This window comes from Erigeron canadensis, chromosome 8 (assembly GCF_010389155.1).
Source record: "Erigeron canadensis isolate Cc75 chromosome 8, C_canadensis_v1, whole genome shotgun sequence".
Classification (NCBI taxonomy): domain Eukaryota; kingdom Viridiplantae; phylum Streptophyta; class Magnoliopsida; order Asterales; family Asteraceae; genus Erigeron; species Erigeron canadensis.
The window spans coordinates 45,545,283-45,570,256 of record NC_057768.1 but is presented as its reverse complement, the minus strand read 5'-3'; the positions used below and the strand labels follow the sequence as shown (position 1 = coordinate 45,570,256).

The window sequence follows — 24,974 nt, the reverse complement described above, 5'->3', positions numbered from 1 at the left end:
TATCACCCGATGTGGTCGGACCACTCAAATTCATTCACGCGTGAGTGCTTAGGTGATGGCGGCGGTGTGTGAGTGAGTCGTCCCACCACTCACTACCGAGAACACCCATCGTTGCCAACACCCTCATAAATCATCAAATAATACTACAAAATAATGCTGGAGATATCAACAGATACTTTTGGAATCAATAGATGCATAACTTCATCCAAACAGAAATAGGTTTCATTTTATACACAAATATATATATAAACAAAGGTACACACACAATTAAGAATTAAGAGAACTTATAATCTAAATTAACTGAATCAACTCTTACCGTTAATGTCGGCGGTTCTGTGCGGTGGAACTGTGTTGGAGCTGCGGTGTAGAGGTGCGATTTTGCGGTGGGGATGCTCGCTACAGATGTACGATTGAGAGGCGGAGATGCAGTGATGTGCGATTGGGATCTGCGGTGGATATGCGATTAGGATGTGAGGTGGAGTTGTTGAAATAAGTGGATATAAGGTGGAGGTTCAATTAGATCGCTCGGATTGTGAGATTTTACGGTGGTAGATTTGACATATTGTATGGCTTTTCTACTCTTTTTCCTAATTTTTTTTAAAAGAATCTGGGTTTTCTGGGTTTTTTCTTATAGAGTGAATGAAGATACGAAGCTAGGTGAAGGAAAGAGAACCAGATTTGAAAATAATGGTCAACCATGTACAAATTTTATAAGTTTGTGGGTAATATATATCAAAAAAAAAGTATAATGGACAACCATATACAAAACGAAAAGTACATTAGTCATCCCGTGATTAATCCTTTATATAAAAAGTTGCACCACTAGCAAGCAGTAAACAGAAGAAAAATTCACCATTATAACCTGATCCACCATACAGGGTCGCTATGCAGAGAAAGACAGGAAACAACATGACAGACACCAACTAAACATGTATACAATTTTACCTTTTTGACAAGTTCTGTTGCAATTAATTATGCATCATTTGAAGAAACAACTGATCAAACACAGTGAGAAACTCGCAAAGCGACCAGTGTTTTACCAAGCAAAAATCTAGTTATACAAACAGTGTCATGTACGATAAGAACAATAAAAACAACCATAAGGCTAAGGCACACTGTTAGTTTATCACAACAAAAATGTAGTAGCTCAGGCTCCATACTTGGGGGCCTTCCAAAGCTTAAACGAAACTTCATGAAGGAATCTATCGGCCGGTATTGTCAGGTTTCCTCCATTCTGCATCACCATTGAACCGCTCGTTAATAACACATGATATGTTGCACAAATATCACAAAACTCTACTTCCACAAGATGTTTAATAACCAATACGAAACTTGAAATTAACATATTTGATTAGTTTTTTGTACCTCCATAAAATCTTGAAAAGAAAAGGTTTCAACCATATCCTTCCGAGTAACAGCATCTTGCCATTGAGCGAGTAACATCGGGCAATAATCTCTGTCAGATGACAATTAAGTTAGTAAAATCACGAACCAGGCAAAGTAAATAGATGATTCATTGTGCGTTTACCTCACATTATTCCTTAGATTGCTACCTTTCATGGTGTAGCTTTGACGAGGGTACAGTGAAGCAAATCCCGACTGTATGATTTTACTTTTATTTGAAATTAAAAAATTGGATGCATCGTCTTTTGAGATATCCCCGTAAGTTAACACAACAGATAAATGAAGTCGAGAACCTATCTGAGATTTAGGTTCTGCTATAGATATTATCTCACCAACCAATGCATTAACATATTCCGTGCCTTTACTGATGGTTTCTTGATGAGATCCAACATGCATAAAAACTAGATCAAATTGACTTGTATCTAGAACCTTCTCATCTTGAAATCCAAGCAGATTCAACAACTCAATTGCAGCAAGGTTGACCGGAGAGTCAACAAGTGAACAATTGTTGTTAATTAACTCGTTTGGCTGCAACACAGAAAACCCAAGTTGGCTTCCACATGATTTTAGCCTTGTATTTTCAGTTATTAGAGCTGCTCTAACTCCCATAAACCTAAATTGGTCCAAAACCAGTGTATATATTTAGTCATCAAAGCATTCGATTATGATAGGAATGATTGGTTTCCTAAATAAGTGCTATTGTAATGTTACCTCTCTGATATAGATGGTGTAATGCACTTGCCTTGAGAGTCTCCACTCTGGAAACGGACAAAAGGTATAAGATAAAACGACAAACACAAAATGGTTAAACAGTCTGCATTGAATGTTATCTACTTAAAACCATATTCTGACCAAAGTGGTATAATCTTCATATGCATCAATCAAATTAAGGAACTCTCCAACTGTTGCATCATCCACATTTTCTGCAAAAGAAGTAAGGAACGACCAATAATCGGATAGTCAGCGGGATTAAGTGGTAAGAAAAGACATCACGATTTGCAAAAACAAGTAACTAAAAAAGATGAGCATATATTGAAGGCCAAAAATGTGAATATTGATTAACTTTCCATGACTTGCATGCACCATAATGAAAAATACAAGTCAGGCCCAAAACAAAGTCGCCGCGTAAGTTCAATAGCATATATATTCCTTAATGATCAAATTGTCAGATGAGAAGGGCCAAGAGAAATTAATGATCTCTTAATTTTTAAGCAAAATTTCATCGAGTGTCTAGGGCATTTAAGATAAACATCCTTGTTAGTAAAAGGTTATACACATACATACAATCTACAAAACATATGGATATTGATTCAATCTGATAACAAACTTAATTTAATGCTAGTACTAGTACTAACAACAGAAAGGGATTCATAATAATAATAATACTGAAATTAATACTAGAAAGCGAACCTGGGAAGTGAGGGAGGGATAAGAAGCCACATAAAGATTTGGCAGCCAAAGAGTGTAAATGGATATGAGATTGATTCACGAATCTAGCCATTCCGCCACCGAATAACACCAATCCTCTGCTTGGTTTATCCGCACCTCCACCTCCACCCATTTTTCTAATTTTATTCTTTTCGAATCTTTCTGGAGTCTCAGAGATCGATGGATGATACGATACCTGGGACTTCTTATTTAGGTTGAAAAAGATAGGTACCAGCAGGAGCAGGAGGAGGGTTAAACAGTTCTGTTGGATGGTGGAAGTGAAGGAAAAGCAAAAGGATGGTGGGTAAACAGGTAATAAAATTACAAAGTTAAAAAATTCGGGCATCACAATACGTCATTGGATTGGATACGTGTGTAGTGGAAAAAGAAAAAGGAAAGAATTCGTGTAAAACCTTAGCTAAATGTTATGACTTGCTTCATGTAAAATAGAAAGAGTTCTTTTCGAAAAAAGATGGAAATAGATGAATTTTGAAGAGTAAGACGACTTATATTATGAGACATGTGGGGTGATGGGTTCTTTGTTTTGATTGGGGGAGTGGGTTTTTGGTTTTCAATTTTGGGTTGGTCAAACCAATTTGAGCTAACTTGTAGGTTTGTCGGGTAGAGGGTTCACCTAGGGGGCAAAAAGTAGGTGGGTTTGTCCTTTTCACCTCTCACTCTCTTCAGTCTTATGTAACATATTCAGTTCCAATACGGAGGCGACTGATGGTGGTGATGATGACGGCAACTAGTAGCAACTAAAAATTAGTTAATATAGGATTAAGGTAAATTTACAATATATGGTTAATTGTTTATGAGATTTTCCTTCTTGAAATGGGTGTGTATCTCTTAAACCCCATTAGGAGTACTGGAATTGAGAACACTTCATCTTTGTATGGTTAGATATTATCTGATATATGATTGTTCAATAAAAATTTGGCTCTCTCGTCCTACTAAATGTGTCCACTTATTTTTTCAAAGTCAATTTTTTACTACTTTGACCTTGATTATTTTTATTTGTGTTGTATAATACTTGTTGGAAATTATATGAATTAATTGAGTTTTATATATGTTTACATCGGTATAACTTCCATCGAGTATTATATAACACAAACAAAGATATTCAAAGTCAAAGTTGCAAAAAAATGACTTTAAAAATTTAAAAGTGGACACATTTAGTGGAACGGATGGAGTATATCATATGAGTATTAAGATTAGTTTTATAAAATTAATATTTAGTATCATTTTTCGTATTCTAGTTTATAGAAATTAATTAGTATTTAATTATGGCAAATTAATAGTTTTTGAAACTTGAATTGAATCACTAATATGTACTTTATATAAATTTGATATTTGATATGATGTTTGATTTTATATCTAATCTGGTGTAGAATATGATTAAAAACTTGGTATGTGTTTTTGATTATAAATGATTTATAACACTAAAATATCATATTGTTTGATGTTTTTAATACATAGATTTAACTCTGACGTTGTTCATTTTGATTTTTCCTTAGAAGTTTATTAAGCACCTTAATTATTTGACACTTCTAAACAGTCGAGGAGTTATGTGGTGATCAAGGATGGCCTTAACAATCCCACAATGTTTATAAAACTCTATATTTCTAGTATTATTTCTATAATTTTATTTAGTTTTTAGGTAATTGTTTTTGGCAACCCCAAACTAGTGTAATTAAATTTTGTAGTTTAATGTTACACTTGTTATTCTTATGAAAACCGTTCAACGACCCCAAAATAAAAATCCTGGTTCCGCCACTGCTTTTAAGCACTAGCATTTTACATTATCAATACTCTTTTCATTAGCAAAAATTTTTCCACACCATTTGTCTTTCTTATTCTTATTTTTCTCTTTTACTTTACACTAAACAGATAATATTTTTCTTTTTTTTTTTCCGCCTGTTAAGTTAAAATAATTTATATAATCACATAAGCAAGTTGCTTAGCGTTTTATAATGTTGTTTTATACGACTTTGTATTCGTTTTATATGAAGACACCCAACATTTTTGAGACGACCAATGATCGTCTGGATTATTTTTTTTATTCATGTAATGTAAATTGATGTAGTCCACATTGATTATTTGTCAAATATACATAGCCTTTAAGACTAAGCAGCAAGTGACAAAATCAGTTAGAAAGTTAGTCCAAGGATCTTGTGATCATTCACAAACATGTCAGGGTTGAGAAGGAGAAAAGAAAGATTGTCAAAGGTATCGTGTGGACGACATGTTTGTGTATCTGGAAGGCTAGAAATGATAGAAGATTCAACAATGTGATTGCTTGCCCGGTGAAGATTTTTCATAACATAAAAAGTCTTGGTTTTTTATGGTATAAGAATAGAACCACAAGGAAGGATATTAGTTGAAAAGATTGGTATAATTTCAATATTGGATAACCTTGTATGTAATAACTTGTATAATGGTTGCTTGTGATTTGCAAGGACCATTGTGAATATATATATATATATATATATGTTTAAAAAAAAAAAAAGTTAGTTCAATATTTTTTTTCTTATTATTCTTTTTTGCAAAAAAACTTTTAACGTTTCATTTAAAATTTATATCATTGTTGAAATGATATTGTTTTTGTAATCACGACGCTTTAATAAATAACATTTCTGAAAACTTGATTAAACGTCTAAAACATCTTGAACTGATCCAATCCAAGCAGCGAGTTAAACGTTGCACATAGGTTATGGGTTTCCACATATTACCCAACCACCCGACATACCTACTTTGACACCTCTACTCAATACGTTGACCACACAAGCCATTGAATGAAATATACACAAAAACTGCATATTAGGCGTCAACTGAAGTACCTTGCCCTCAGATGATCGAGTAACTTACCAGATTCCCCTTATTCCCTTGACATATTTTGGTTTTGACCGTATGTTTGATAGCTATAAATCTGATGTTGGCGAGTACAATCTCTTTCACAACAAGTGAAAGTTGTATACCAGAAGGAATTGTTATAAGAGCAGAGCAGCTGGTCATCATGATTACAGGAATATCACAAAATCCAGCAGCCGTAAGGCGTACAGATAAGCAACATCTATATACAAGAACAGATTGATGTATACAGCTAATGAAAACCCTTGAGGCACATTTAATGGTTCATATCTTAAGCAGTTGCTTCAGCTTTCTCTTCATACTCCTGTGGTGGCTGAAGAGTGCAGATGAGGTTGCGGTCACCATACACATTGTCCACACGGCCTGTCAACACAACCCGATATCAGAAAGTTATAAATAGAGACAGTAAAGACAGTTTTGATCCAAAGTTTCAGGATATTAAATATCAGTGTGATCTGGCAGTAAGGCCAATCTGCACTTGCTATACCACATTGCATATGTAGTATAGGTGGCAATTTATATGCAAACATGCCCCAATGCGAGTTGTATTTAATTGATTACATGTCAAATAGTTGATTATAAAAAAAATATCAAAAAGGAAAAGGCTAAACCAAATTTTCCATTCCTATTGAGGCTCATTATATCTTTTTAGTTACAGATAAGTAAAATCATTACCTTCATATAATAGTTGTAATACTCGTATTTATTTATAAAGATATAGGAAAAAACGAACCAAAACAAAAAACTGGTGGGCTGGACCAACCAGGCGCGACCTGTAATGACCCACATATGAAAATTTAACCATTTTGACCCAACCCATTTGACACGCCCTGCCCGATCCTCTTGTTTGCCACCTCTATTATTCAGAAAATAACCATATTGTCAGCATTTATAAGAGAGTGAAAGAGAGATACGAACATGTAGTAGGCCAGAACTTAGCAGCACGAAGCCAAGGTGCAGGGTAAGCTGCATATTCTCGAGAGTATGGTTTTGTCCACTTATCAGCCATGAGTACGTGTGGAGGATGAGGAGCTCCCTGCAAATAAATTTATATCAAATCAAGGCATAACTCATGCAAGAAGCCAAGAACTATTTCAACGAAGTCAAACTGATGGCTAAAATACCTTGATGACATTGTTGTTGATATCAACTTTTCCTTTCTCAATCTCCGCAATTTCTTCTCTAATGGAAATTAAAGCATCGCAAAACCTGTCCAACTCCGCCTACATACAAGTTAAAAGTCCCATGCCTTAAGTAAAATGTAAGGAAAAAGAATACAAAACCTCGTCATCAGAGATGAAAATTTCAAGCGATTTAGTTATGAATAGGTTGATTTGGATTATGTTTTGTCTTTAACATGTCAAACAAATAAACGTAAATACTAGCTACAAGTACAGGTCCACCAAAGCGTATTCTTAATGTATAAAACCTCGTAAACTTTGTAGTTGTACTATTGAAGTAATACGGAGTATTATATAAGAATTATATTTGACACACATATATCTGATATAAAACATTTAAGACTTCTGAGACAAAAAAGTATTCCTGGTCAACCTCAACCGATCCATTTTGACCAGTTAGTCGGTTACCCAGCCCACTCATTTTGCAACATCTTCTGCTTATACTTTTATAGTTTTAACAGAATCTCTAACGTGGAGCATACCTTGCTTTCACTTTCAGTGGGCTCAATCATCAGTGTTCCTGGAACTGGCCATGACATTGTAGGACCATGAAACCCGTAATCTATAAGACGTTTAGCAACATCTTCTGGCTCTACTCCAGCAGAAGTCTGAATATGACTGAGTTTAGTCCATATATCTTAATAAAAACAACCACAATTAAACTGATACGTATGAAAATTACCTTCAATGGTCTCAAATCAACAATGAATTCGTGGGCAACTGTTCCATTCACACCACGGAAAAGAATTGGATAGTGATTCTGCATTGTAATACCTAGGGTAAGTCATACTGATAATAATAAATTGTATTCTTTTATCCTAAACTAACAAGATGATATCTTGTTTAATGCACAGAAGAAAAAGGGACAAATTCAGACCTCTAGGCGCTTTGCCATATAATTTGCATTAAGGATAGCTATCTTTGATGCATTTGTTATTCCTTGAGATCCCATCATAGCAATGTATGTATATGATATAGGCAAGATAAGTGCCGAACCCCAAGGCGCAGCCGAGATAGTACCAAGTGGCTTACTGTGTTCAGGGGCCGGTATGCCACCTGTCGAGACCTTCACAAAAAATGTATAGTATTATAGAAAGTGCACACATAATCATGACCAAATACAAATACAGTCAGTTTTGGTGTGTACCACAGGGTGTGAAGGCAAGTATGGTGCCAAATGCTTCTTCACACCAATTGGACCCATTCCAGGACCACCTCCACCATGTGGAATGCAAAATGTCTTGTGCAGGTTTAGATGGCAAACATCGGCACCAATAAATCCTGGACTTGTCAGACCAACCTATAAAAACAAGAGAAATACACACAAAAATTCAAAATGAGATGAAAATATGAGATTATATATGCTTCAAACTCCTGAGCTAAATATACTTTCAGAATGCACAGGCTTGTTTTATGCATGCTGCTTCTGAAGATACCTGTGCATTCATGTTGGCTCCATCCATGTAAACTTGACCTCCATTGTCATGAATAATTTTGCAGATCTCATCAATACCCTCCTCATAAACTCCATGAGTTGAAGGATATGTAACCTAAAATGTATCTTAATTAATCTCATATACATTGGATCAAAATAAAGTTACAGTATTTAGTTACAACTACTTACCATGAGAGCAGATAAATTCTCTTTGTTTGCCTCAGCAGCCTTGCGTAACTCTTCAATATTGATGTTACCTTTGGAGTCAGTTCCCACAGTAATGATTTTCATTCCGCACATGGCAGCACTAGCAGGGTTTGTTCCATGTGCTGAGACAGGGATAATACATACGTTCCTATGGTGATCTCCTCTTGCCTATAGGGACCAAAGTCAGCAACTCAATTGTAATTTGGCATTCAGAAATAATAAACATCAAAAACTAATGCACACATACCATATGATATGCTCGGATAACCATCAGCCCGGCGTATTCTCCAGCAGCACCAGCATTGGGTTGCAAAGAGAAAGAATCAAATCCAGTAATGGTACACAGCAAGTCACCTAAATTCTTGAACATTTCCTGCAAACAAATGCCACAGATATGTTGCCTTTAAACTTTGAAATGATTATGGTACATTATTAAAAATTCTAAAAGAAATATAAGGTTACCTGATAGCCTTGTGCCTGTTCGGTAGGGACAAAAGGATGCATATCTGCAAAGGCTGGCCATGTCACTGGCATCATTTCTGTAGTTGCATTGAGCTTCATAGTACAAGACCCAAGGGGAATCATACTGTGGCACAATGAGAGATCCTTGGATTGCAACTTACTAATGTATCTTAATAGCTCATGCTCTGTATGATAACTGCAATCACATACAACCGAGCAAGTCTTTAATGATAAGTATCAGTCTCCTGAACAACTTTACTCAACAAAATCTAAAGGTGGTAAAATGGGTGAGGCGGGTAAGAGGTCATTTTGGGTAACTTTCTGTTTGAAGTTGGGTTGACCCAAAACAATACTTCCCAGATGCAACCCGTTCATAAGTAAATAGGTCGAAACTGCCACCTAAATAGAAAATTGTACATCTCGCCGTATAAAAGGCAAAGCTAAAGATGACAGGTGTTCTTAATACTAAATGTTAAACTATTAAACTGTGGCTATGAAATTAAAAGTTAAAGTATTGCAAGAAACGGTATAGGAAAGAATCATACGCGTTAAAAATTGGATGAGTCAAATATGGAGTTTCCCTTACAAGCGCGGAAGGGATATCATCCTGAACCTCTGGTGCAAGAGATGCGGCAGTGAAGGTCACCTAGAATCAAGAAAAACTTTCAAGTGTCTATCCAAACAAGATGTATACAGATATTCTTGATATTAACAGAATGGGCACACTCACAGGTTTCCCCAATGCAAAAACTTTGAACAAAGTATCCACATCTTCGATGGTAGTTGTTTCATCAAAAGAGACAGTGATCTGAGACAAATATCTTTGAGAAAGAGTGTAACAGTGTGTATATCTAAATAGCACATGGAAAGATACATACCGTGTTTTTATCCACAATACGCAGATTCATCTGATGCTTGTAAGCTTCTTCAGCTATTGTACTCGAATCAGCACATATTATCTTCACAGTGTCAAAAAATGGGAGATCCTGAACTTGTACCGTCCCCAGTTTTTTCAGACCTGCAGCAAATGTGCCAGCAAGACCATGGACACGTTGGGCTATGGTCTTAAGACCTTCTGGTCCATGATAAACACCAAACATAGCAGCCATGTTTGCAAGCAACGCCTGTATAATAAAGCAGTTTTATTAGAAAGCGGCAAACATCTGATATGGGAGTGACATGGCATAACTTTACTAGCATATCAGAGGCTAGTGTTTGTGCATATAAGTAAACATCTGTAATCCTTCATACAACTAAAAGAATAGAGTTACTTGATGTGTAATAGCATGTACTTTTAGAGCGGGCTATGTAATTTTAAGCTACAATAAAAACAGGTTCCAGGAGATATTGTTTACGTGGGTTCATGTTTTCTGAAGTTGTTATAACAAGATAATCAGTTGTTTAACTGTTTAAACAAATTGATGATCTAAGAAACTTAGAAACTAATGCATAAAATGACCAAAAAAATCTGCAACTAGTTATTATTATACCCTAAATAACTGGATAATGAGAAGCAAAATACGTTTATCCAAACAATAAAAAACAAATATTGTAATAAATTAATTCGAAGACATAAACCCAAACACCACGTTAAAGCATCGAAAGATACCTGAGCTGTGCAAATGTTGCTGGTTGCTTTGTCCCTTCTGATGTGTTGCTCGCGGGTCTGCATAGCCATACGTAAAGCAGGTTTGCCAGAAGAATCGACACTAACACCAATGATTCTTCCAGGCATCATTCTCTTGTATTCTTGTGATGTTGCAAGAAAAGCTGCATGAGGACCCCCATACCCCATTGGAACCCCAAATCGTTGAGCCGAACCAACCACGATATCAGCTCCAAACTCACCAGGAGGCTTCAAAATAGTCAAAGCCAACAAATCACTAGCCATAACAACTTTCACCCCATTTGCATGTGCATTCTTAATGAACTCACCATAGTCCAACAACTCACCCTCAGTCCCTGGATACTGAACCAGAACCCCACACACGTCACCAGACGAGTAATCAAAATCCTTAAGATCCGCGGTGACCACTTTCAGTTCAAACCCATCAGCCCTAGTCTTACAAATTTCGATTGTTTGTGGGTGACAGTTACTAGCAATAATAAAAGTCTTCTTTTTACCCTTTTGAATATTGTTACACATTGCCATAGCTTCAGCAGCTGCAGTCCCTTCATCAAGTAAAGAAGCATTCGACATGGGCAAACCGGTAAGATCCGTAACCATGGTCTGAAAATTGAGCAAGGACTCAAGCCGACCCTGCGCAATCTCAGCCTGGTACGGCGTATACTGCGTATACCAACCCGGGTTTTCCATAATGTTTCTTAATATAACAGTAGGCACAGAAGTATTATAATAGCCCATACCGATAAACGACTTAAAGATCTTATTCTTAGAAGCTAAATCTTGCATATGTGCAAGCATTTGTGACTCGGTTAACCCTTCGTCAAACTTAGGATACTTCATTGACTCAAGACGGATAGATTTGGGCACAGTTGCATCAATAAGTGACTCGATATTCGGGAAACCGACAAACTCAGCCATTTTGGTTTGTTCATCTGGGGTGGCAGAGTTATGGCGACGTGGGAACGTGTCACTTGGTTTCAATGAGTCAACAGATATAGATCGAACATGTTGGGAACCAAACATGTTCCTGTCCGAGGATCTACTAATGTTTCTTGTGCCACTACATACATAAGGTGATAAAGATGAAACATACCTTGATGATGAATATTGAGCAGGGGATGACGGGCTTTGTTTGGTTTGTGAAACTAACCGGCCAATGATGGCCTTGTTAGCTAGCCTGCGTGCACGTTCCATATTTTTGTATATGTATGTATATATATGTTATATATGTATATGTTATGTATGTATATGATTGGATTGTATTCTATTGAAGTTGAATGAATCAAGAACACTCAACTGTCAATAGAAATGAGAAGAAAACAGAGTGGTTGCTCTGTTTGGTTTTTTTTTTTTTTTTAATTTTTGATTAGTATGGTGAGGGAAATGGTGGAGGGATTGGGGTGTAGATAAAAAGGGGTTACTGGGAATACAATGGCCTCACAAGCTTTCTCCCCTAGTCACATGTCATCAATAGTGGCTTTATATTTATCTATTTGGTCCTAAACTATATACTCATGTTTATATTTGGTTCTCTACTTTCATTTTACTTCTTTAAAATTTTAACCTTCTAGAATATATATAATACGGAGTATCGCCTTTATAAGAGTATCTCTAATGTTGCATATTTTATCAAGGTCATTACAATACCACACCATGACACATTAATTTTATATAAACAACTCGTTTTTTAAACTTATCTACTAATCTTATAAGTTCCTTCAAGTCCATGATTGGATTCTACTACATTTCTTTTACAAATTGATTATATATAACTCTTAATACTTTCTCTCCAAATTGATTATATATAACTCTTAATCTTATGGACTTGATGTAATAATGAAAGACCAAACATATGATGTAGTGTAACCACAAGGGTGAACCACCCTATGTCAAATTGGTGCAACTTAACCTATTGGAAAAAAAAAGATTAATTCGAGAGTAATTCTAATATAATATTAATAGTTACTCCCACTCTTTCACTATAAATGTCATGTTTTGAGTCTTTAAAGTCAATTCTTCAACTTTGGCCGAGTGTCATATAATGTATGAATTATGTTACAAGGCCTTAATTTTTTCTTTTTTGTTCTTATATTTTATTATTTTTTTGAACATTTAAGCTTTAAGTTAACATAAAGAATTTCTCAAAAGAAAAATCATATAGTTTTGTTTTCTCCCTTTTTTTGCATTACAACTATCATGGATAACCAATATACCCAACAACGGGTAACCAATAAAGATTTTTAATGTTTGAGTTATTCGGAGATGACGAGCCAATTTTTGATATGTCGATGTAACCGATTTCTCCTATGTGACGGGTTACCTTAGTCATCCCAATATATTCGGCTATAACACCATTGGAACCCTAGACCTTTTGTGAAAAAATAAGACTCTTTGATATTAGACCACTCGATGGGTTTGTTCTAAATTGAATGTGGGCGTTAATTATGATGGACAAGATATGTCTTTATATGTATAGTCTGTGTACCAAAAGTGAAAATAAATACATATTCCAGATCTAAGGTGGTGGGTACAATTTGAAATAAAAGGAAAATGACGACATTGGAACACGTGGATATGATATGATTTTGTTTGGCGTCTATAGTAGTTCTAAAACCAAGAGCAATGGAAGCCAATCGTTTATTATCGGCCACTTTAAAACGAGTCACTTACATACCCTCATAGGCGCAATTTGTTAAACATGTGGCAGGCACGATGGGATAAACTGGATTGGGTTTCAGTGGAGCAAATTGTACCTATAATATTTGTGTGTAACTATTTAACAATGCTAAATATTATGTTGGGGTGGCCGATCCTGTTTCACATTCACCTTATCTCTTCAAAAATCAACCTCATAAAATATGACTAATTATCTTCCTAATTCTTTGGAGATATGAGGGCTAGCTGTACATCTGTCTTGCTAATCTTTTGATGACCAGAATTAGGATTGGAAATTGGTGATACATATATTTTTGGATACTTTAAGTAAATATTTATAAGATTTTATTATTTGTAACTCTAAAAACCATGAATAACAAGTGAAAGATATATATATATTTTTTTCTTCCCTAAAGACTAGCACTGTACCCGCGCAATAAAGCGGTTGTCGTGGCGGCGACGCCGCGACGCTGTGGTGGCGGCGGCGATTGTTAGTGTTCAAATCGACGTCGAGTGATGTAGATAATTGATGTAAAAGGTTAATGAAAATATTTTAAAAGATAAGAGACTTAGGTGTTATTTAATCATCAACGTTAAGCAGTAGTGTAAGTGAATTTTTTAAGGGATAATAAGTAAAAATATTATATATTTTTTAACACTTTTAAAAACGTACGCCTTATTTTTTACGAATTCTAATAATGCTTAAATTCCAATCGTTGAACTAGATGAAATTATAAAATCGATATAACTACATTCATATTTCAATTCCAAATGCATAAACACTTTTATATATAGAATGATGTCAAATTAATAAATGCAAAATTAATAAAATGATGATTGTAGTTCTCATTATAGCTCAGTGGTTGAGTTCGGCTTTGCATGTTGGAGGTCTCGAGTTCGAGACATAGAAAAGACAATTCAAGAAATTTCACAAAAAAGTCTTCCAGTGAAACAGGTTTGAGTCCTGTAGAGGGGGAAGTCCCAACTAAATGTCGTGTCTTCAGACGGTTTAGTCTGGGGTTCTCCACCTACTAGGTATTGGAGGTGAAGAAACTCTCTAGCGCGAATTCGGTTAAGATAACATATGTTAAATCCTCCGCTGCGAGTAATCTACACTTTTAAAAAAAATTGATGATTATTGTTGCTTCAATTAATACATGCGTCTCAAAAATATATTTTGTATCGATAAAGAAATATTGTAATTCGTTGAGGAAGTGTATCAATAACATATCTACAATCAGTTGAGAAATCTGAAGAATATAAATCTAATGATTGTATCAATAAAGGATGGAGCATGAGACATTTCTTTCAATATAAAGTTAATTTCAACTTACTAGTAAAGTTAAATGTATCTGGACCATTAGACTAATATCAAAATTCAAAAATCATGAACTATGTTTCTAATTTAATAATCATGATTATCAACTTTACTATGAGCTTTACTTAATTTCGACTTGTAAAGTCGATAATAACTTTGAAGGATTTTAATCCTTCTTTTCAAATGGGAGATGTGTAGAGATTTTTTTTAAAAAAAAAAAAAGGTGAAGAGGATTGTGGCAACACTTTATCTAATGTGGATACTGGAGAACAAAACACGAGTGTGTTAATTATAAAAAAGCGATTTATAATTTTTTCTCAAAATTTGAAGGAGTTTTTCATTATTATAAAACAAATGAAAATTGGCTATTTTCATCCCCCTTTTTTTATTTTTATTAGAAGTCTTTTGTTATTTATTAATTTTTTTCATTTAAGAAACGACCATTGTCATGCTTTAATTAATAAGCTTGAAGATCTTTACACCTCATGTCCTCATGTATCCAATTTGGACAGGCCCAAATTTATAAATTTACCTAGATACTAAAAACTAATTTGATTTTTACAAGTTTTTAAACATAATATACAACTTTTGATCATTAGAACTTCTAAGTAGAATTTACAACCACTACTGCATAAACAAATACATAGATAAGAATATAAGATACATGTTTTCACAATTCTATCTCAAGTTCCACACAAGATATAAAAAACAATTGATGGAAAAACAAAATCGGCACTCTCACATGAAGGCCGGAGCATGGTAGCTAAAAGTACAAGTATGAAAACATAAAAGACTACTTGCTAAAAGTGTCAAATACAATTCTTTTTTTTTTTAAGACAAATATAAAATGCAACTCAAATTTATTACTTTGTTAGACTATTATTATTATTATCATTTCAACTAGTACTATCCGTATTACTAAATTAAGTTTCAGTTTATCTGAAAAATTACCTTTTAAACTAAGTTTTACAGAACTATATGAAACTTATGACTGCAACATTAAATTAGATATATTATTAGTTATCAATATTATAATAATCATATAATCTTACGCTATTACTTATTAGAAAAATCCATTTTACTTATTTCATATAAAATTTTCGTATACCATTAGCAAGTACAAAGAATATGAAATAGTATAAATACTTCAAAAATCACAATTAAACTACTCAATCCCGACGCAAAGCGCGGGTTAATTATACTAGTATAAAACTAATTCTAGCCTACCTTATTATTCACATTCAGCATAGTAAATACATCAAAATGTATTTTTCTAAATTTATATTATAAAATGGAAAATGATATTTTTTATTTTTTAAAAATATGTTTTTGGAAACTCTAATTTAATCATGCTTTTTTGTTTTCTTTTTGAAATTTTTTCTTAGGAAAACAAAGGATTTTTTTTTTACAACTAAAAGCATTCTAAAGCTCTTGATTTCATTTGAAAGCTTGTTTAGTTATTTTAGTCGAACAAGCTTGTTTGTTCAATTAAAAGTGAGTTTACTGGGCATTTAAGTTGAGCTGTTAGACAGGTTTCTTGAGCTCAAGCTCAGTAACGAATAACATGGGCTAAAAATAATTGAAAACTAACCAAAATATACACGTAGAAAAAGTCAAAGGGATTTCCAAGTCAAACCGTCTGGTGTACACTTTTCTTTTTTTTTTTTCTTTTTTTTTTAACATTATTCACGTAGTGACCGGTAATCTTATACTTACTATAGACCAAAATAAGTAATTATATACATTATATAAACATTTCTCGAGTAAATGCATAACACAACCATTTAGGGATAGTTAGTTACACTCCCAGGTAGGAGTGAGATTGAGTCGGTTTGGGTCGGTTTTGTCCCAAAACCAAAAACCAAACTGAAACTTTCGGTTTTGATTCTGTTCGGTTTATTGATTTTCGGTTTTTTATTTATTTAAATATTTGCTTTATTATGTAGTGTTAACTACTAACAAAATGTTTATTATGCAGTAAACTTTTATGAAGTTTAAAGAAGCTATACTATTAAGTTTTGATTGGTGTATGTCAATGTTTAACCTGAAAAAAAACATTTAACATAATATAACTTATATTTATGTAAAACTGGACGGTTGCAAAAACAAATTAACTTGACTTTTGTATTCGTATTGTACATAATGTAATGAAACATTACGTAAAGGAGCTAAACTAGTAATAGATACAATCATACAAAATGATATAATTACTAGATTAATATATATATAGTATTCGGTTCAATTCGGTTCGGTTTTGAGGGTCGGTTTTTGTATATGAAACCGAAAACCGAACCGACCTGTTCGGTTTGACTTTTTTCGGTTTTCGATTTTCCGGTTTGGCTTTGCTCACCCCTACTCCGAGGTAATAATACATACTTTGTATTACTTACAATTTCCTATGAGAATGCACAAAATAAGTAGTTATGGACTTATGGCTAATTGCATAGTTTGAACTTCGTTAGCATTGTGTTTTACCTTCGCTTAGGCCAAAGAAGCACTACTATTAAGTGGCTAAATTTGTGCTAATTTTAGATGCAATAAGCACTTACAAATAACCAAAACCAAACACCCAAATCGATAAATTCAAACTCTGGATCTCTTATGTAAGAAAGTTTTAGATGACATGAATTCCGCTAAACAAAAAAAAAAAAAAAGTCATTTATCAAGCTAGCAAAACCTGGAGTAGGTTGCTTGCTCTGATCATATATTGTGTTACGAAACATTGATTGGAATTTTAAAAAGTCTCGCTAACAATGTTGGAAAAAACAAGAGATAAATCTAGAACTTGAAAGATATTATTCAAACGACTAAGAATGAAACTATTGGGGAATGATATGACATTTAACTTTGATTCAGTTATATCTACGAGAACGAAGATTACTTGAAAAGTATTGGTCCAAGTGCGATATGATTGAATCAAAGTCAAATATCAGATCACCAACAGTTTCAAGTAATCTTGGTACTCATAAGCGATGAATACATAAGCGGATATATCCGAATAAAAGTCAAATGTCATATCAACAATAGCTTCAATCACAGTCGTTTCAATATCTTTAAAATTCTAGATGGTTCCCTTGTATTTTTCAACATTATTGGCGAGGCTTTTTAAAATTCTGATCAAGTTTTCATAACACATTATATGATAATAGCTAGCAACCTCCTTTGGGTATTATTAGCGGGTTTGAGTTTTAATAAATGGTTTTTCTTTTATTTTGGTTTAGTGGAATTCATGTCATCTAAAACTTGGGACATAGAAGATCCAGGGTTTGAATCTGTCGATTTGGTTGAGTGGAATTAATATCATTTACAACTTCGAGGCAATAGAGATCTGGGGTTTGAATATGGCGGTTTGAATTTGGGGGTTTGATTCGGGGGTTTATATATTTGACATATTTGATCAAATGATTATAGGAAAGAGGAAAATGTAGATGGTGTTTGGATTTGTGAATTGAATAGAAAATGAATGATTTCCGGTGATCGGAAAAATGGGGATTCGAGTTAATGGAAAAGATACAGCAAAGAAAAGACTCCTTGATCCAGATGATTGGATCAAGCAATGATATCATTTCAGAAAATGAATTTATGATAGAATTGAGAGAGAGAATGGGGATCTTCGTCACTGAAAAAGTGATCCTATATACATCAATCTGTATCTTTATAACACTTTCAGACTTCTAATTGAATTTTGTTACAACTTTACAACTTCACAAAACTGACCTCGTAATTTTGACAACTTGACATTTCTGGGTCAAAACATATTACATTACATAAAATGAAGACTTGATGTTGCGTGTACGGACTAATTTTATTGCTATTTGCTACTTCGTTTGACGAGTAATATTTATTTCATTATTTGTGCGATGAGATTTTCTAACCAATGTCCATATAATAAAATACGTACATTTAATAGACTTTCGTATATTTATGCCAATGACCCTTCCTAATTTCAAAGCTGGTAAACTAGTACTGTAATTAGTAGATATTGAAATTTATACTTTTTTTAGATTAAGTGTCACATTATTATATTTGGATTTTTCTTGTAGATGAACGAAGTTTCGATCCATGAAGCATAAAACATGGCGACAAATATGAAGCGATTTTTGTTCGGTGGTGGAGGTGGTATACTCGTATAGAAAGCGCAATGCTATAGTTATTAACAATTTACAAACAAAAGTTGTACATGCTCATTTGTCGCCATTAGAATAGAAAGGGGGAAACATGAAAGAAAAGAGTATTTTATTTTGATTGGTTGATCCTATTTGACAAGTCAGTTTATAACTTTGTTTATAATTTATTTGTAGCTTTAGCATTTCTCGTATAGAAATAAAGAGTTTTGTCCACGTCTCTAGCTATTTTCATCATTTCATGCCATGTATGATTGACATTTCAATTATGGATATGAATTCTTTAAGGGGATGTTTGGCTCATTAAATTCATTGGAATTCTTTGAAATTGGAATTCAAATTTCATTTCATTTCATGGTTTGGTTGAGAGATAAATGAATTGGAATCTAAAAAATTCCATCAAATTCTTTTATTCATGGAATTTGTAATGCCATCACTTACTTGATGGAATGTTGAAACATTCCAAGGAATTGATGCATTTTTACTAGCATGCCCTCTCACCATTTAATATCAAAATAAAAAATTCTTCCCTCTTAGAGCCTTATCTTGATGCAGTTGAAAATTCCTCACCATCCACCACCACCATCGTTTCTATTCCGGTTACTATGTTCCTCCTTACCCTGTTATTGCTCACGATTTCAAATTTCTTACACTGTTACTGTTAAAATATGAGCACATAAACAAATAACAAATCATGAGTACGCAGCGGATAAGAACGTATATGCAATCACATTAATTAACAAATTAAAGGATCGAAACGTGTACCTTTGCGCAAAGCTTCCAATAATATTAATAATAAGATTATTATTATTAATTTAGGGTTTAAAGTAAAACCCCTCTATAATCGCACACTACACACCCCTATACCGTATGCTAGTACCCAATCACGATCAACAACCCTTTGTCTATACCCCTTGAAGTCGAAAACCACAAAACCCAAAACCCTTTTTGTTGCTATGTTTCGGCCGAACCAAAGAGAGGAGAGAAAAGAGATTTTCACAACTAATTGTCTTGTGTGGATGTGTGAAAACCCTTAAGCCTAAGCCCTCTATATATAGGCTTAATTGTAAGGCTTTCAAGCCTTAGAATTTTCGGCCCTTTGATGTGGAATTGGAAAACAATTCTAATTCCTAATTTCACATAAACATCTCCACTTTTAATTAATTAAATACTATTAAACCCTTAATTTAGTTTAATTAATTATTTTATGATTATATTAACTAATATATTACTCTAATATACTAATTAATAATATAAAGTTACCATGTCATTTCGTGTGACCCAATAGGCTTAAATAACTACCGAACATGCGTTTATTATAACGTGATCACATACCAACAATTACTCCAAATTATTTCTACCAATAAAAACTACAGGAGCAAAATAAATCACAATCAGTAGTTGGATCGATTTTGTTAATAATGCCACTGATTTTTTGCTTAAGTTATTCACGGCTTGTATTGATGAAACGGGTATTTTGTGAATGAAAATTTCTATTTTTTTAATAAATAGATTGTGTAAATAATACCATTTTCTTATACCAATTATACCCTTTGTTCATTTCACGCTTTAAATGGAACCATTTATTTACACAAATGCCATTAGCTATTTCTAACCCTTGATCTAAATAATCTTATGGATAATGTTAGTTCTCGTAGTTCTCAAAAATTTATTGTTTCTCGTTATAACTGATCTATATACATATACATATATATATATAGGGGTGAGATAAATTGAATCTAGCTAATTTGAGTCCAAAAAAAGTCCATGTAACTCACACATGTGTAAGTTAACTCTGACCACTACCACCACCATCATCATCTCCGACCACCACCATGATCCTCCGGTGACAGCGACCATCTCCGACGAGACTTACACACGTGTAAGTACAACTTACATATGTGTAAGTTAACTTTCCGACGATGATGGTGGCTGGTGGTGGTTGTCAAAAATTATGATTCGGAGCGGGCTTCGCCCTTAAGGATATTTATAAACCAAAGCTGGTGGGGGTGATAGGTCATTGAGGGTGATAGGTCATAGTGTGATAGGTCATAGAAGGTGATAGGTCATAGGGGTGACCGGTGATGGGTGATCTACCTAACAGGCTCCGCCCTTAGCCGCTATGGCTTTGCCATGGACTGACGGGCTCCGCCCTTGGCCACTGCCATAGTGCCATGGATTGACGGGCTCCGCCTTTAACCTTCATTGTTGTGTACATAAGTTGTACTCGCCGAAGATGGTCGCCGTCTCCGGATGATCATGGTGGTGGTCGAAGATGATGGTGGTGGTGGTAGGAGGTGGTTGGAATTGGAGGTGATGGAAGAAAAACAATGGACTTTTTGTGGACTCAAAATAAGCTGGACTCATTTTATCTTTTCCCTATATATATATATATATATATATATATAATAGGGGACTAAGGGGTTCCTGGTCATTTACCCTTAATATATATATCTATACTACTTTATAAAGCAAACTACCTCACCATCCTTTAAATAACTAATATTTTGAAATGACCATATTACCCCTCTTCTTTATTCACTAATTTAAACATTTTCACAAATTTACCTATAAATCTATAATACTCTTAATGAAATAAATTATAACATAGATCCTCTAAGACTTAAAGAACCATATTAACCCATCTTACATTAATTAACTTACATTCACCACCGCGCGTTGCCACCATCGTCACTGATGTACATCGCCGCCGCCACTGGCGCCGTCGTCACACCTTCGTCTCTAACACCATCACCGTCACATCGCGCGGGTATCCGTCTAGTGTGTATATATATATATGTGTGTGTGTGTGTTAGATTAAAAAAATATAATTATAATTTTACATGACAACCTTATAAGACAACGTACTAAAATCTAATAAATAATTAAATATGATAATAAATGAAATAATTACAATTTCACAAGCTTATTATTTAAAACCCATATGTAAAAGAAAATAATTATTAGTATAATATTAATGTAATAGAAAATACAAATCTCTAACACTTTTAAATAATACATAATTTTCATTTGCTCTCCAATAGCAATAGCAAAAATTACATCATACATGTATTTATAATTGATTATACAAATAAGTAATGCAAAATTGTTATATATCCTTTAAAAAAAGTATTATACTCAATTAAAAATACTATTTGCTCAATGTATATCTTTATTATGTGAATCATTTAACAACAAAAAAAAAAAAACATAAAAAACATGAATAGGAACAATAATCTCGTGAACAACACCACTACAATAAATAATATGTAAATTTGACATCTTTAGCAACAAACAAAAACATAAAAAACATGATAGAAACAATAATCTCATGGACAATCATATTAAAATAATGAATATTGCCTAAATATAATAAGCTATTATTATTAAAAGTAACATTAATAAAACTGAGTAACAGCCAATGAAGTTGGTGGATCATTAATAACGTCTTTAAATATTTTGTTAATTTGTTAAGATACTTAGACTATTTAACTGTTTTAAATATTTGATAAAAATCTATAAATCTGTTGCAATTACTTCTTGTTGCAATTACTTGACTAACTACTCTTAAGACTGTTTGACTAAGTTGATATATGAGTAAAAATCATACCTACATAAGATATGATGATAAATGACTTCTTAATTTTTACTATTAAAAAATGATGTACACTCAAATATAGAAAATGGAAACCAACAAATTGAGAATTGAATAATGTGCAACTTTCATCGACAAGGTTTGTTTCAACAATGAACCGTTCTCTTATTGTTATGCTTTTTCTATTCCTCTTTAGGCTCTTCAGCGTAGTCGTGCCCAAAATCCGGTTCTTGCAGGAAGTTCCAGTTAACGTTGATTGGAACCGATTACGTTAACTAAAACCCATTTTTCAAGGACCGGAACCAGTTCTTGGTCAACAATTGACTAATTTTTTTCGGTTTTTTGACCAAGAACCAGTTCCGAACGCTCTGGAACCATCCCGGAACCGATTTTGGGATCCAACAGTAGAACCAGTTCCAAACCGATCGGTTCTTGAGGGAAGGAACCGGTCTTTATCGGGTCCAGTTTTTGGTTTATACGAACCGTTTTTTTAAAACCGGTTTTTTTTTTCATGTCTACTTCAGCGGTTCTCTCTCTCTAATCAGGGAAGATTGAGCCTAGTTTATAATGTCCTTATAAGCCCATAGGTCCAATCTTTATTTAAGTCCATTATCTTCATGCAAAATTCATTTTTGAAGCCCTCTAAGTAAGTCCAATTCCTTTTATATGACGAGCCCCATCACATGCATTTCAAATTTTCAATAAATGGTGGTGGTTGGATACGTTATGGGATCTATCCTAGCCGCCATGGCGGTGAGAGTGAGGGTGACGGGTAAAATGGCCGATGGTGGTAACAGAGGCGGAAAAAGAAGGGGACAGGAGTGGGAAGGAGATTTTTAGTGGTTTCTCACTTTTATGTAAGATCAGATTGAAAAGCAAAGTGGCGGAAAATGACACTGATAATACAATTTCTCATGCCGTAAGGTGTTGATCATTGCCACAAGAATGTTTCGCTGGTACCTCCATGAGTGTTTTTCTTCATTAAAGAATCATTAAACTTTAACCACTCGGTTAATGTAGTCCTATCTTTTTAGTCAGAATTGCTGACAAAGGCGTTCAATGATTCGCGTGTAGACACACCCTAAAGAAATTTGCAGCATATATATTTTAGTGGTGAACCGCCAGGATTTGAACTGCTACTTCTCTGTGATGTATACAGAAGTTGGAAATATGATTCATGGGGGCAGATATATACTGAAGTTGGAAAGTTGCTGCTAAATCTCATCAAAATTAACTCACAATATAAGGGGCAAGGGTGTACCCGGCTAGTTTTATCGGCAAAAAGCATCGGCTAGTACGTCTTTTTGGCAAGGCTATAACACATGCATCGGCAAGTTTGGCAAGTTCATCGGCTAGTTTTGGCCAATGCTAGTACACGTTGGGGAGCGTCTGCTGTGAACGGGGGGTCAGATGTGACCGTTTTTTTAAAATTTAATTTACAAATTTTACCCCTCTCCATATTACCTATATATACCTTTTAATCTTTCATTTCTTCTCACAAATAAAGAATACTCACATCTTCTCTATATATTTCTTATTTATCTTTTTCATATATATTCTTCAAAATGATTCCTACTAAAAAAACATCAAAAACATACCGAGCACAAAGAAATCAACTTCCTGGAATCATCGAACCACAATACTATTTCGGTGGTTCTTCTAGTCAAAACCAAAACGTCGGTGACGACATCTCTCAATTCTTGACCCCGGATTTCCCCGTGCAAGTCGACACGGGCCGCTTTCAACTTCCTCCTACCGAACCCACGATCACGTTTCTTGAAGATGATGATGACAAAGTGCAACCCAACAAACCATATGACGATCTGTGAGACACCTCTAGCGAGGAGGAGGCACCACCTCCGCTCGGTCGTGGGAAGACAAAAAAAACCACCTCAACCACAAGAGCACCCCCGATCGCTTGGAGTGACGAAGATAAAGAATTGTTGGCCCGAGCTTATGTTCATATCTCTATGGATCTCGCAGCCGCCGATCAACAAAAATATGAATCCTTTTGGAATATGACTCATCAACACTACAATAAGCAATAATAAAAAAAACGAACCTACCATCAAGTGAACACAAAGTGGAAGAAAATGCAACCGCTATTCAACGAGTTTTTCGGTATCTTCAATACGATGGTTAATTTTCTTTCTTATATATATATAAATTTTTTTAACGGTTTGTATATATATATGTTCTACGTTTATATATATATAGAGAGTTGTTTTACGTTTATATATATATATGTTGTTTGACGGTTATATATATATATATTGTTTTACGTTTATATATATATATATATGTTGTTTTACGGATTTATATATATATAGTTATGTTGTATTATATAAATATAAATTTTGTATTTATGTGGGCTAGCAGTGCCAATGAGACGTGTATCTTGACATAAAACTTGGAAGAGTGGGCGATACGACACAAGAACAAGGGATTCAAACATATCAAAGCTTGGAAAGTTGTGAAGGAACATGATAAGTTTTCGTATGTTCCATCGGCGAGTGGTTTTAGTGGTACTTCGACCGAGCCTACTACTCCTACGGTCGGCACTCTTCGCACCGAAGATACTAGCGGGAGTGAGAAAAGGGTTCGAACCAATGAGTCGAGCCACTACACTCGAGTTCCCAATTTGAATGAGGACTCGATGCCCTCATT

The 24,974-nt window shown here is 34.2% G+C and overlaps 2 protein-coding genes across 2 annotated transcripts; both read right to left on the bottom strand.

Moving 5' to 3' along the window:
• Positions 1 to 946: 946 nt before the first annotated feature.
• Positions 947 to 3,204, bottom strand: LOC122578925. Its single transcript, XM_043750977.1, has 6 exons — positions 2,815 to 3,204; positions 2,257 to 2,327; positions 2,116 to 2,162; positions 1,529 to 2,017; positions 1,366 to 1,456; positions 947 to 1,234 (listed from the first exon to the last, which is right to left on the bottom strand). The coding sequence occupies exons 1-6, from the start codon at positions 3,176 to 3,178 to the stop codon at positions 1,148 to 1,150; spliced, it is 1,149 nt and encodes a 382-aa protein (XP_043606912.1). The 5' UTR covers positions 3,179 to 3,204; the 3' UTR covers positions 947 to 1,147.
• Positions 3,205 to 5,819: 2,615 nt separating this feature from the next.
• LOC122578450 (glycine dehydrogenase (decarboxylating) A, mitochondrial) lies at positions 5,820 to 11,989 on the bottom strand. The gene is made up of 15 exons (XM_043750421.1): positions 10,598 to 11,989; positions 9,867 to 10,112; positions 9,719 to 9,796; positions 9,534 to 9,634; positions 8,989 to 9,184; positions 8,774 to 8,899; positions 8,509 to 8,694; positions 8,321 to 8,434; positions 8,032 to 8,184; positions 7,762 to 7,950; positions 7,567 to 7,644; positions 7,367 to 7,492; positions 6,828 to 6,926; positions 6,622 to 6,739; positions 5,820 to 6,066 (listed from the first exon to the last, which is right to left on the bottom strand). Exons 1-15 carry the CDS (start codon positions 11,807 to 11,809, stop codon positions 5,975 to 5,977), a joined length of 3,114 nt encoding a protein of 1,037 aa, XP_043606356.1. The 5' UTR covers positions 11,810 to 11,989; the 3' UTR covers positions 5,820 to 5,974.
• Positions 11,990 to 24,974: the final 12,985 nt, after the last annotated feature.